Source organism: Periplaneta americana, chromosome 2 (genome assembly GCF_040183065.1).
Source record: "Periplaneta americana isolate PAMFEO1 chromosome 2, P.americana_PAMFEO1_priV1, whole genome shotgun sequence".
NCBI lineage: Eukaryota > Metazoa > Arthropoda > Insecta > Blattodea > Blattidae > Periplaneta > Periplaneta americana.
In genome coordinates, this window is record NC_091118.1 from 214,737,552 (window position 1) to 214,752,718 (window position 15,167).

The 15,167-nt window shown below is 36.4% G+C and overlaps 1 protein-coding gene across 13 annotated transcripts in view; it reads left to right on the top strand.

Annotated features, from left to right (window-relative positions):
• Nucleotides 1-15,167, top strand: part of tmod (tropomodulin) — a 242,200-nt gene that overhangs the window by 189,084 nt on the left and 37,949 nt on the right. For all 13 annotated transcript variants that reach the window (XR_011331054.1, XR_011331055.1, XR_011331057.1 and 10 more), the window contains exons 6-8: nt 2,033-2,187; nt 2,396-2,492; nt 5,224-5,371. Coding sequence is in view for 9 of the 13 variants with exons in the window: in XM_069819521.1 (XP_069675622.1) it covers nt 2,033-2,187; nt 2,396-2,492; nt 5,224-5,371 (400 nt within the window). In the remaining 4 variants the exon portion in view is untranslated. The remainder of the gene's footprint in view (nt 1-2,032; nt 2,188-2,395; nt 2,493-5,223; nt 5,372-15,167) is intronic.

The following is a 15,167-nucleotide window of genomic DNA, read 5'->3' on the forward strand; positions in this document are numbered from 1 at the left end:
TTAATTGAAGAAGTTAGGAAGTATCCACAACCCTAGTAGAGTATTAAAAAAAAAGCAACAAAAATTAATTATAAATAAACTAATTGGAATATCAAAGTGAAAATTTGTGTATTGCATGTCCACAGTGTAAGAAATATGTGGCAAAAGTTTAGGATTGATTGATGTAAAAATGTAGAAGTTAGAAATTTCACAGATCCATAGCCTTAATAAGGGTTCCATGTTCGTACTGCAGCAATCTGTTAACAACAGGCAGTATCATACATGACTAATTCCTCTTTTACCTGAGCATTTACAGGAGTTAAATTCTTGGCTATTAGAATTCCATTTCGAATTATTGAAATGTTTCCTCTGAAAATTCATTAACATTGATTTAATTAGGAATTTGAAGGGGAATAATGACCAAAACGAGTAACTCAATAATTCGACTTTCAAGGAAAGCTCACCAAGTGATAATGAATTTTCACTAAGAACCTACCTATAAATTTCTACATCTGGAGAAGACATATCCTTCAAGATATGAATTTTCAAAATAATCACTTGACACTTATAAGTCTCATCTGTCCATTGCCATCGTGAAGAAGAAAATGTTTATGCATTGTCCTCAAATTCAGCTTATGGAAAACTCACCTCTTCAAGTAGTTTCAAGAAGTATACTTTCCATCTTTCATGATCACAGCATTCTTTTGGTAGACTCGTGGACCAGTTACCGAGGTAGACAGGCTATAGAAAGTAACTTCAGAAGGTGAAACGGTGAAAGTGTTAGCAATTCCAAAGCACATAACTGATTATTTAGCCTCTTGACGTTTATGGCTTTGGGCTTGGAAAAATTTCATTTGGAAGTTCTGATAGTGTTTTGTTACTTGGCATGAATATTATATTGCATCAGAGAGATATTGTGATAAAAATTGCAGTCCTTAAAGAAAATCAGTTTTCATCTCCTAGATATGTAAATATATGTTTAAATAATGTATGGCTGGCATAAAGCCTTAACAACAAATCTGATAAATTCGTCACTCCTGTAGAATTCTGTTTGTACAGAACTGCCCTGAAGCTGACTATGAGAAACTTATTTTTCTGAAATGTTCGTGGTGCAAAGTTCCACTGTGTTTTGAGCATTTCACAACGATTTCCACTGCTGTGATCAGTACAGTGAGTAATTTCAGCTATGCTTAAATTTCCTTAGCATTTCTTCAAAGACTATTTTATAGTCAATTTCATGAATATCATATATCTGGTATGTCATTTTCCTAACTGATATATTTAAGGAAATTTTGACAGTACGGTATGCAGCTAGATGAGATTTATTGCCTGATATGTCTAGCACATAGCACTGTTGGCATGAGCTGTTATAGCTCTGGTTTGAATAAACAAAATCATATCTCGAAAACTACGCTTTCTCCATATGTAGAAATTTATAGGGGGATTTCTTATTTGAAATGGAACTTATGGGAGAGCAATTATTGTGAAAATCCATTATCATTTGATGAGCCTTTCTTGTCGGTCAACATCGTATTATCAGTCTCCACTGTATCTGCTGACGTAAAAATGCAGGTGGAAATGACAATGCAACTGAACAAAATAGAAATTCAGATAGAAGGAATGCATAGAAGGCATTTTTCGCCCATGTGTAATGAGAAACAAACAACCTACCAGTCTTTGCAGGAGAGAAACATATACTAGGAGCAGCTGGTAATGTCAGATTGTAACAGGAAGTGAATAATTGTGTAAATCCTGGAGTGGTTCACAAATGCAATATGTGTGGGTCTGTTTTAATTGAGCTAGTAAACTGCTCCAAATTCCAAAGCACTGTATGACGAGGGTTGACAAGATTGGATGTGTCTTGCAGCTATTATAATAGGATCTGTAAAGTGGGGGAGAGGGGAGGTAGTCATGTAGTAATTAAGATTGTCTTTAGAACGACGTGTTTTCTGATATCTTGACCAGCAATTGGAAAAGGTCCTTTTCTCAGACAGCTGAAGGATGAGAATGGCATTGAATTGAATCACCTGACTCAGTCATGCTCTGCTTGCAGAATATCTCTGATGAGAAGTTCACGCAACTGTTCGAGGCGCTGCCTTCCAACACGCACCTGGAGACGCTGAGCCTCACCAACACGGGCATGACGGACAACACCGCCATCAAGCTGGCCGATGCTCTCGAGCACAACAACACGCTACGGGTCGTCAAGTAAGAACAGTCTTTTCCTGCTCATTAAATTAAATTAAATCACTACTTGCCCCGCCTAGTGATGGCATTGTCACTATCGAATGAATTCAGTCTATATTGTCACCGAAATCTTAATCAATAGCAAAAATACACGGAGGATATGATGTAGATAATATTGAATTCCAAAGAGCCAGAAGTCTGCACTAATTGAACTGTGTTACTTTTCCAGTGTGGAAACGAACTTCATCAGTCCACCTGTTATTGTGAGACTGATAAAGTCCCTGCTCACCACAAAGACTATTGAGGAGTTCAGAGCGTCCAACCAAGTAAGAACTACTTGTCTGTCTCAATATATAGAATAGAATTAGGGGAGAGTCGGGTAGTATCGGACATCGGGTAATATCGGACAGTGAGTTTCTTTCATCTACCACACGATGATAGTACCTGATTGACATGGTTACGCTTCTGTGATGTCGCATAGAGAAACGTAACCATGTCATTCAGGTACTACCATATGGTGGTAGATGAAAGAAACGCACTGTGCGATATTGCCCGATGTCCGATACTACCCGACTTTCCCCTAATAGCGCTCATATCTGCATTCATTATTTTGCTTACTTACTCCCTGTTATCTTTGGCCTCCCTCACAAGAGCTTTCCACCTTTCACGATCCAAAGCTTCCATCCTTCAGTTTTTTCCCCCCATTTTTCTTAAATTCTTCTGTCTCATCCGTCTTCTTCTAGGCCTTCCTCTCTTTCTCGTTCCGTTGATCTCTGATTTCAATATTTTCTTTTGTACACAATCTGCTGACATTCTTTCTACATGGCCAATCCATCTCAATCTTCCTGCTTTAATAAATGTAATAGTATTGTCATTATTCAATATTCTTTCAGTTTCTTCGTTATTTCTGATTCTTCATTTATCTCCATAGAGTCGTTTTATAATTTTCTTTCCAAAAATCTTTAATTTATTGCTATCTGCCACTAGCTTTTTTCCCCATAACATATATTCGTTCGTATCAAAGTTTTGCACAGTCTAATCTTTGTTACTCGTGATGTAAATAATTTTGTATTAGCAAAACATGCTTTATTCCCTGCCATTAGTCTATTGTTAATTTCATAGTAGAAATGTTTATTAGTCATAAATCAACAGTATTTTTCTTTAAATTGTTAAAATATGAAATATATTAAAATACAACACTAAACGAACACTTAAAATTCATTTAGCTAAACATGTTTCAGGACTTGCTGTCCTATTTTCAGTAGTTTTGGGGCTGATCAGCTGTTATTCATGCTGGTGTGTATTGCTTTTAACGATTTTGTTAATTTTCTCTCCAGTTTTATTTGTATTATTAACCATTGATCCCAGGTAAGTAAAATCATTCACATCTTGAAAACTGTACTGTCCTATTATAAGATTCTGAAATGATCTGCAGAAAGCTTCATGCATTTAGTTTTAGCTTAATTAGTTTCCAGTCCAATAGTTTATTGTTTTACAACAGAGTATTGTGCACTAAATGATTCATTAACGTCATGATTGCCATGCACTGCAGAACTGAACCTCTTGTTGTTACCTAGGTCAAGACAGCAAATTCTTCAGGAAAAAACATCCTAAATACGAAGGGAGTAAAGAGAAGAGAAGCTTGGGGGGAAGGGGAAGCAGGGAAGATCTTAAGCGAAATTCTTTATGTATATGTGAGGGCCCACATGTGCAATCAAAGGATTCAGAATTGAAGTCAGGTCTTGATATAACATGTCATGTGTGTGTTAGTGTTAAAGAAGATTTTACTTGTTAATTTATTAAAAATATGGCAAGTGACAAAGGCAGTGCTAAGGCGTTGTGAGATCTTCTGACAAGCGCGAAACATGTCTGTAGGGTAGATTTTACTGGAGCTTTACATTAAGATGATGATATAGCTTTTTGGCCTTGACATTAACGTCAAAATAATTAACAGTAAATTGTAATGATCTTCCACTTAATAATAATAATAATAATAATAATAATAATAACCAAAAAAACTTAATTGCTAGTAGAAGTACACGTAGTAATACAAACTGTTAAAAATTAATACTTTGGAGATTTAATGTATTCAGTTCCGTCTGATAGCAAGATAAAATACCGAGGAAATCACTTGAAATATGTAATTAAAAAATAATGGCGTGCCAATAAATTACATTGTTCAAGCCACGTCCTGTGTTGTTTTGATATTTCTAAGCTTTATAGTCACTTTAGGACAGCGTGCTGAAATTCGTCAGGACCAACTGCTACAGAAGGAGATCATATTTTGAGATTTTAAAATGGTTATTTAATGTGTATAATAATTTACATTTTCTAAATTAAATACTTAATATCGGTAATTTTAATATAATGATATATAGTATATATGTAAAGTGGTACAACAAAAATCTACTTTTATAAATTAATAAATATATCCTATACAGTAAAAATAAACTATAATTTAAAAAATTTAATCAACAACTAGATTTTATACAAAGAATTGCGTTTGAATCGCATTGCTGTCTTCAGTGACATTGTACAAAGGTATTGTGTTCCTTATTGCTTTATTTTTTAGTCTAATTGTATATTCATTTATTTTTTAAATGTTCGATCCCAGGTGGTGACAGGATTTTTTCTCGTTGCCAAACTTTCAGAACGGCCCCAAGGTTCACTCAGCCTTCTATAAAATTGAGTACCGGGTCCTTCCCGGGGGTAAAAGGCGGTCAGAGCGTGGTGCCGACCACACCACCTCATTCTAGTGCCGAGGTCATGGAAAGCATGGGGCTCTACCTCCATGCCCCCCAAGTGTCTTCATGGCATGTTACGGGGATACCTTTACCTTTTACCCTTTTTTTATTTTTTAAATAGTCATCCAATATACAAGCAGCTATTGTTGCTTCAGGCCACTAGTGTAATATAGTCCTGTATGTTATAAAAGTTCCAAGCACTGATTTAGAAATCATCCTATGTACTGAACATTGTATTCTTAATGTTCTTGGTAAGCATAATTTACACCATTTTTTGAGAAGTGCACCAGTACAAGTGTGTGTGGTGCTGCAGCGTTCGCAGGTGCTGGGCAACAAGATAGAGATGGAGATCACCGGCCTGGTGGAGCAGAACCCCACGCTGCTCCGGCTGGGGCTGCACCTCGAGTACAATGACGCGCGCCACCGTATCGCCGCTCACCTGCAGCGCAACATTGACAGGAGTGAGTATCACATTTCTTTCAACGTAATTTTCAGCTTGGGTACATGTTTTTGTTGCTGATTTCAGCTGGAGTCAACCGTCCGTGTTGCTTTGAGGTTCTAATAACTATTATATTTTCAGCTGTGTTTTATTTATATGTATATTTCTCTTGATATTTAGACCTTAATTATTATTCATTATTGTCTCTTTTCCAGCTTCGTTACTGGCAAATGTTTAATATGAACCACTGCATTCTATATGTATCTAATTCCAAATTATTATTATTGTTGTATGTTGGTTTTGTCTACATTTTTTCGAGTTTAAGTTACACTGTTGCTTGTTAATTTTACGTGTAAATTTACGGTGGAAGAAATATTTATTGTATCGAGGCATGTGTTATATATAAAAAATATGACTACACAGTGAAATTTCTTTACTGAATGTGTTGAATTTTGACAGTACAGAGATGGTCTCTGTGTTCTCATTTTACAGTAATTTTAAAGACTAGTCTGTATCTTTCGTGGGATCCACTTGTGCAGGTAATAATAATGGTTTTCAGTAGAGTTCAGGTGTCCAGTCTTCAGTAGTGAAGCCTGAGTTACACTTTGTCTTGTTTAAATTTCGTTAGATATTAGAGTTCTTGTCCAAATTTCACCTCAGAATTTCAAATTGTATACAATTACATAGATTAAATAATTGGGTACATTTTTAGAAAGTCCTGAGTAGATGATTGTTCATGCCTGGGACCTGTTTCTTAAACTGAGAAGTCATATTAAGTGACAAGCACAGATTCTATTCCCCAAAACGTGACAATTGATAAATGAGTGACTTTTGTCTGACTAATGATTTGTTTGTCAAAGAAATGTCTTCATCAGATTTGCACATTGGCTCCTCGTTTTTAGTTTTTTTTTATAGATGCAAGAAATGTATCAAATTTATTTCCAATCTTCAGTTTTACATTTTTGGAGTAGTAATGAAGAAATAATAGCGTGTGATCAAGTAATAAATTGTAGTAGAAGAAGAGAGAATGTATAGGCAGAGAATTGTTCATTGTGATATGGAATGTGCATACCAATTTAAGGAGAGATCCAGGTTAATCTCTCTTCAGATATTTAAAATTAAAAATACGAAATGCCACCAAAGGCACAATAGTATTGACTTTTATTTACATTCTTGTCGGTGTTCAGTCGATCCAAATTAGCAGTATTTTCTGCATCTGTAAATTAATTCGAATACAGTTGTTAATTTACTTAATAAATGTATTTCAGAGCTAATTTCAATAAACAATTGCCGAAATTAAGGATTAATTTGCTTCATGAAACAGTTCATTAGTTAATGGATCTTTTGTAAGCACATTCTTTCTCCGTTCAAATGATATTCTCTAACAAAGGCCCCGGTTCTCCATAAATTTTTTCTTAAGATTCAGCCATCACACAATTTCTTTCAGCTTTATTAATGAGCTAGATATTATTGAGTTCTCTTCTTTAACCTCTAATAAAGCTGTCTTTCTCTTAGACTTGTCAATAAATGACAATCATTTGGCAGTATTGTTAAAAGTTCTATAAGGAGCAAAAATTCTTTGTAGTACAAGAAGTAGGTTTAAGAAAAACGTCCCTGACTGATCTTCTGCGTGTATCTTACCTGCTGAAGTGATTTTTGTTCTCAAATAGGATGTGTGTAGTATCTCAAATATTGAAACACAGTGTCGAATCTTATTCAAGACTGATGAGTATGAATGCCTGTGGAAGCAAGTGGATCCCTTCTGTTTGTGTTTAGTTTTAAATCTGTTGTATTTTGTTGCCATGTGTTTGATGAGTTGCGTCTCTTTCAACAGGAGAGTTCATTATGAGGACGGCGGTACCTCTTGTCACTTCCAGCCTCTCTCCTCGTAGAATCCTCTGTAACAGCTTCAGTTCTTGTGCGCACATGTTCGCAGTTCCATGCTTTTGTGTTTGAGCAAGCAGCTCTAAAGTGAAGCAGTCTAGGCTCATGTTCTGTCCCTGGTAGGGATTATCCTGCACCACTGAAGATAAGGTGACCCAGTGGCACTGTAGACTGTAAATTCTAATAACTGAATGTTGTAACATCAGTTCCTTGAGCATAATGAATATAATCATGCAGACAGGTTCAGAGGTAGCCGAGATAGATTGATTTTAAAGGGTGATAAAATCCTTAGCTTTGTTTTCTCCAGAGGAAAGCAAAGTTGTGTACTCTGTGTTATATATTTACATCATGTAAACGAAGCCTGCCCTGATACAGGGTTATATACAAAATTTATCACTACTTTCTGGCCCACATTGAATAACCTTTGCAGACTACTCGAGAGGCTGAAGCTTTGCATAGAAAACATTCCTTATAACACGCAGGGTGCGAATTAACGGGGGATGGGGGGATTTCCCCTTGTTCATATTAACATCCCTGTCAGGGATAACTTCTATCCCTCCCTCACAAAATATAATTTTTTTAATACGAGTAAAACCCTGATAAGATGCTGTTCAAGGGACCGGGTGTAAACCGCGTATTAGGCGGGTATACTAATTTTGACTTATATACAGTATCTGTTAGCATTTTTCTTTACTGAAATACATGATTCATGGAAGATAATACAGTATTACTCCATTATCTAATTACTGTACTGTACGTCAAAGACATTTACAATATGTGCTGTACTTAATTCTTTCTAAAAAAAAAGTAATTTATAGTTGTTTGCCGTGTGCGTGTTCTCCAAGTCCTCATGTTTACCACACTTCAGTTTCTGCGATTACATCCTCCTCACATCGCAGCTGTAGTGATTGAGTCGCGATTTTTTATTATCATTCTTAATATCGATGATGGGATTCCTAATGCATCAGGGAGTTGTTTCTGAGTAAGAGTACTGTTCTCATCGTACTTTCGTAAGATTTCCAATTTTTCTGACACAGAAAGGGCTTTTCGTTTAACACTCATTGTAATCACACTCACAGACACTTCAATACACTAAAGGACAACAAACTGCCCAGCAAAAGTTTCCAGAATTTTATTACGACTGAGTGAGGAATGTTGTTTGAGAGAGAGAGGGTTAGCAAGAGGGTGAGGTATTGTAACTGTATGTAGGCTTTAAGCACGCAGGTAAGGAGTCGAATAAGAGAGAGTAACAAGAGGGTGGGGTATACTAAGGTATGAAGTATGAAGGTTTAAATGCGCAGGTAAAGGGTCGAATACCAATATTTTTCAGGTTAATGGCACCAGCAAGTTCAGTGACCAAGATGTTTCATTGCTGTTACAGTACATTGCTGAAAATGACATCGAAAATATTCCACAAAAACAGCGTATTATGCGGGACTTAAGCGCAACAAACGGGGTATTTTATAAAGGTGTTAAATATGAAATGCCATGTATTGTGGGTCCCTATCACCACGGCATGGCGCGTCCTCAGGTTGCGGATAGAGGAGACGGCCTCCAGATATGGAGGGTAGCTGCGAATATATTGAATAAGCAGTCGTGGACAGCCGATAAGGGGTGGTCCTCCAGCTTGGGGGTTGGGCGAAGGGCTAACAACCCATCACCGTAAAAAACAGCTTGTTACGTATCCCTATAATAAGCCTCGGAATAGGACTGATTCTCTGGCACGACCACAGCAAAGGAATAACGATTTGAGATTTGGCACTTGGAACGTAACTAGTCTTTATAGAACAGGAGGGGTAACGTTAGTAGCGAAAGAACTAGCTAGATATAGAATAGACTTCGTAGGAGTACAAGAGGTTAGGTTAGATGGGAATGGCATATCACAAATAGGAGATTACTTGTTGTATTATGGGGAAGGAAACAATAATCACCAATTAGGAACGTAGCACGTATGGGCGAATCCAGAAATGCATATAGAGTGTTAGTTGGGAGACCGGAGGGAAAAAGACCTTTAGGGAGGCCGAGACGTAGATGGGAGGATAATATTAAAATGGATTTGAGGGAGGTGGGGTATGATGATAGAGACTGGATTAATCTTGCACAGGATAGGGACCGCTGGCGGGCTTATGTGAGGGCGGCAATGAACCTTCGGGTTCCTTAAAAGCCATTTGTAAGTAAGTTAAATATGAAATGTGCAGGGACTGGACAAAAAAAGCGTATTACACGGGATAGCGTAATAAGTGGGCGCATCTTATCGAGGTTTTACTGTATATGTACTTTACAAAGTATAAAGCAAGCAGATAAAATAATACTGATGTATTATCATCACCGGCAAGCTGATAATCAATAACTTAGGAATTACACATCTTATCTTAAGCCTGCTCATGGATATAATTTTTATAACCAAGATGCAAGACAAGCAATTCAGTGCGACCAAGTGTTGAGCCATATCGAATGAGGATAATAATAGTTTTATATATGGTATTCTCTATCTAGGATTCTAAACCTCCTCTTCCCCCTCATCAGAAATCTTAGTTTGCTCCCTGATAACACGGTGCATATTCCAATGATGGAGATACGATTAATGCTAGCAGTTGTATTCGAATTGCAGTAAACTGAAGATGAGAAGCGTAGCATCCTCGATGGTCTAGTGCAGGGCTCCCAACCTTTGAGTGCCACAGCCCCTTAAAGCTCGTATTTCATTTTGCATAATTTAGGCCCATAAACATGGTATGCCAATTAAATATTTGCATATTGTATTGAATTAAGCGTTCTTAGTAAACTGATAGCAGTATTAATTTTTAACTTTAGCATTGTAATATAACTTGAAAATACATACGTAATTTTACGTATTATACAAAGTTATTTTGCGTACTATAATGCCTTTGCTCTGGAAAATAGGACAAGTTTTTTAGACTTACCATAAGGTTGACAATGGAATTGTTGATGTTACCTTCCAGCTGTCAGTTTTGCAAGGTCTGGCTGAACATTAATTCTTCGTGTAGGCCTGCCTCGACTCTTCTCATAACTCTTGGTAACAGCTTCCACTGTGGTAGTGACTGGAAAAGAGAGTGGAAACTATCAACACTCCTCTGTACAGATTATCAGTCACCCTATTAACCAATCAAGGTTCTCTGACTGCCTTTCTCTCCCTTTTTTTTTTCCTGCAGAAAAAATTTGAGATGCTGCACATTATGTCAGTACAGTACGTATTTTTTCTACAGGGGCTTATTACAAACCTTTACTGTTACACAGTCTACTATATACAGTCGCGAAGCTCAATATGTACTAAAGATGCAAACATGGGTAGTTGCCCACCACTAGGATCGCTACTATCGCCTCATCATCGCAGATCTCTCTCCTAGTAGACGACAAAATATGTTACACTTTGGTTGTGTTCTTTTGGAAAAATTAACACCTTCCTTCCATTATTGAAATATTAAATGCATAAAGTTAATTTATTATTTTAATGAAGCATATTAAATTCCACCATAAACTCGAAGATACCTGCAAGAAATAGGTTAATATTATTTTTGTTTGTGCAAAACGAACTGATATTTACTATAATCGCTTCACTCATTCAAGATTATAGTGATAATTAACTATGAAACCAATAAATATTAATTTGCATTTCCTTTTACAACAATAATAATGGAAATATGAATTAATGGAGTAACTTACGTGTACCGGTACTTGTAGTGTAGGCTTACGTAGTTAACAAAGTAGGATGAGGTTAAGCAATAATAATCACACCAGAATTGGAAATAAAACGTGATCAATAAATTTTATTGTAACAGACTTTTTCTACGTCTCTAGTAAAGTAACAAATAAAAATAACAACAAAATTAACAGCTATAATTAAAAACGTATCCTTTAAAAAAAAAAAAATAGGCCTAAGCAATAATAATCCCACCAGAATTGGAAATAAAACGTGATCAATAAATTTCATTAAAACAAACTTAATTTTTCTACGTCTCTAGTAAAATATTATTATTCCAATTATTGTATTTTAGCCATTAACATTTTCATTACAACCAATAACGAACATTTCACAAGCATCAATGTGAAATGCGCAACGAGCTAGCACTCGATGGAAATACGACACAGTCCAAAGTCGACCGTGGACAGTCTATTGTTTCTAGTTGCTAACCGCTTGGAGCGCTTTATCACGAGATTTGCAAAAAATCACCTCAAGCTTCGCGACTGTATATAGTTGACTGTGACAGTATGTAGTAGAAATGCTGCTACTGCTGGGAACAGAAATAGTAACTTGTAGGAGGGATGTTTTTCCCAACGTAAAATAGTCACTATATGTCTTCAAAGAAATGACTCCAAGAACGTCCACACAATTGCAAACCCATCCACCGTACAATCATTGTCCTGGTGTTGGAGTGGCCTGTATAACCTCTATGCAAAGTTTCTTTCACGCGTGCCAAGAGAAAACTGTTGTGCTTAGTAGGGCTGCTGAAAAAAAAGTGCAAATAAGTGAGCGATTTGAAACTGTGGCTCATCTCACATCACTGTACGAGATTGGCATTACAACTGTGCATGATTTAATCAAATACAAGGATGAAGTGTTAAGGCTGGTTCACAATAAACCGGAAACGAGAATCGGAATGAAAACGGTAAAATTGTTAAAATGTGTACATTTAAATGTGAGCATTCACAATTAACGAAAAGCTTGCTGGAGCCCGGGATCGGGAACGGAGAGTTGGCCAAGTTTCAACTTTGGTGTTCACATTTCCGATCACAGCCCACTAGATTCATTCTATTGCCATCTAAAAGCTATTTTGTCGTCGTATATTTTGTAGCAAGAAGACCGTGACATAACCTATGCATTATTTTGTTCTGTGCTGTGCATCATGGAGCAAGTTTTATTTGATGAGATTCTAATATTGAGTGTTGAGGAAAATCCTCACGTTTACGATAAGCGGCGCGCCTCGTATAAAGATGAGAAAATGAAGAAGAATACGTGGCTTTCAATAACTGCATCTTTGAACACCGATCGTAAGTGAATCATATTTTATTACTGTATTGGTTGTATTACACACTACATATTCATGCTTCAATTCAATAACTACTGTTGTGTTCATTTTTGTTCTATTACAAATGTTTCTTCTCTAATTATTTTACGTTATGGTAGACTGAAAATAGGTTGTGATAATAAAGATGCATGGGCATATTTATAGTACCGTACCTAATGAAATGTTTCAGTTGAAATTTCGAAGTTGGTTAACCTGTGTTTATGTTGGCTGCCTTGTAACTCACAAGAGAACACCATTGGTCAATTATACACAAATAACATCAGAATGCGTAATATCGACTTTACATATCGTTATTGATATGTATATCGATATGCATAGTCGTCTACGTTCTCGGTTTATTGTGAATCTGCTTCTCGTTTCCATTCTGGTTCTTGTTCCCGGTTTATTGTGAACCAGCCTTTACATATTACTGCACTTCATTGCGTTTATTAGTTATAACCAGTGTAACATCATGTAGTGCAGTGTGAAGACGCCAATGGTTGGAGTATAGAAGAAGCTTTAAATTACGAAACTCTAAGTATTATGCACTTAATTTATGAAAAATTTTTATGGTACAGATTATCCAATTTTTCCGATTAACCATTCAGACTACCCTCTTCATTACTATCAATAATAGAGGTGCACTCTAATGCACATGTTCAAGGAAGATTAAGGAGAAGAGCCGGCGACTTTGTTGTTGATTGCTTGGTGGTGATGTAGGGAACAGAGATTGAAATGCAAGGCAGTTTGTTTGAATATTGACAGCTGTGGTACAGATCCAGAAACAAAATCCAGGCCACCTGAATGTCGAAAGTTCCAATTATAACTGGAACTTGGAAAATAGAGGTGGCGCAAATTTTGTTTCTGGGTCTATACTAATTGTTCAGAAACGATGAATTTCTCTTATATTAAAACTGTTACCAAATGCATCTTGAAAAGATCATCAGACTTTGGAAATGCTTATACATATTTGAAGCTGGAACTTGGAGTTCAGGATATAAATTATCACTGAGGATGTAGACCAGGCATGTCAATTGATGCCCACAGGAGCAAGCGTGCGCTTTAGAGCCCAGGAGAGCCTGAGCACTTTACAGCGGAAAGAAAAGAGACAGACGAAAGAGGTGGTATATGCCGCTTGGTCGAGCTATATTCAGGGATGGCCAGCACTGATTCAATACATAAAGGGAAGAGAACTTATTAAAACTGTATCCATGTTAATTTTTAGATTTGCCTGAGAAGTATAAGTGCATTATAAGAACGTAAGTCTTAATTTTAATGCTCATTTTTCACAAGTTTGATTTTTTTATTCAAAAGAAAAATTTTTTCACAACTTTTCGTATAGAAAAGTGAAATTTTCAGGTATAGGCCTATTCATTTAGTAGCCTTACAGAATGTTTTCGTAAATCTAATATACCGTAAATACGTATTACTGAAGATAGTGTACTGAAAATTTTGAAAATATTCACATGGAAATTGTTTGTAAGGAAATGAATTAACAAAGCAACTACTGTTACATCATAAGCAAAAGATACGTGCCCATGTGTTGTAAAAATGTCAGCTCTATAGCTTCAGCACATTTCGAGAAAATAATTTAATATTCTGATGATAGGAAGTTGCTCACCAATATCACCTTAAAAGCATAATGCGATAAGAGTTTTGTTATGTAATATTAGTTACACTTAAAACAGATACAGTACCTAGGTAACTTTGCTTTGTACTGTAATATTGTTTTGATTAGTTTATTGATTACTTTTGTAAGGCTAAAGATACCATCAATATCAATTCCAACTTATCATGTCATACTCAATCTCTTTCATTGGAATATCACTTTCTTTATGAATGATGTGTTTCATCCACTTAATACAGTATAATATTATACTACTATGGAATTTAAGTGAATATTCCTTATTAACTCTCTATTATGTTATTAAGATGTAAAACACAACTGCAATATTAAGAACTCGGTGTTAGTACTTTTGTTTTACAGACAATATAGATAATATTAAACAGAAAGAAGCCAAATAAAAATAACGACATAAAATTTCACGTTCCATTTGAAGTTTGTGCAGCACTGTTTTCTTAATCTAACAGGTTGCTTATTCATATACACAACCCTTCCTCTTTCCATACTTAGCGCTTGCTGCCCGCGCACGACGTCAAGGTCAGAAAAATGCGCTTGCTTTGACATCACTGAGGATGTAGCCAAGGCTGCTTCACACACAAAGCATGGAACAGTGACAGTTGAACCATTCTGCTTTTGTTGTGCAGCGTGTGTACTTAATTTTCTTCTGTACTCTTTTCTGTACAAGCCCAGGATGCAGTAGAGTTGTTAACATTGCAGTAGGGTTGCCACAGCCAGCACGGCTCTTGTTTCTCAGACGGCAGCTGACTGTAAATCCAAGAGCCGTGCTGCATGCATTGGTGGAGAGATCTTCTGTTTTGTATTCTGTGGTGCAGTTTAATCACAACAACTTACACTACACGGTATCGAAAGGTAATGAGACGCTGTTCTCCTGATGTGTCTACTCTTCTCTGAGGACGATTTAATGTCAGCTCACATTTGAACTGCATGGATTTAAAATAATGAAATGGCTCACTTGTCACTGGATCCGAGATTCCTGGGTTCAAACCTGCTTGTGGACATTTTGCAAGCTGAGAGTCAAGTGTTGTAGATTCAGGGCACGTAAAAAATCCTCTCCTTGAATGAGAGGATCCTATGGAAAATTTACTGGCTATTTCTTGCTGTCTACGTCAAAATTCAATTCTGGAGTACAACAGGTCCAGTTGTATGTGGGTTGTCCCATTTCCCACACACATACAGGGTGTGTCTAAATTTCATCGACAAAGTTAGGAATCTTTAACATCAGATAATCTTAAAAAAAAAAAAAAAAAAACTTCTTGTTACAGCAT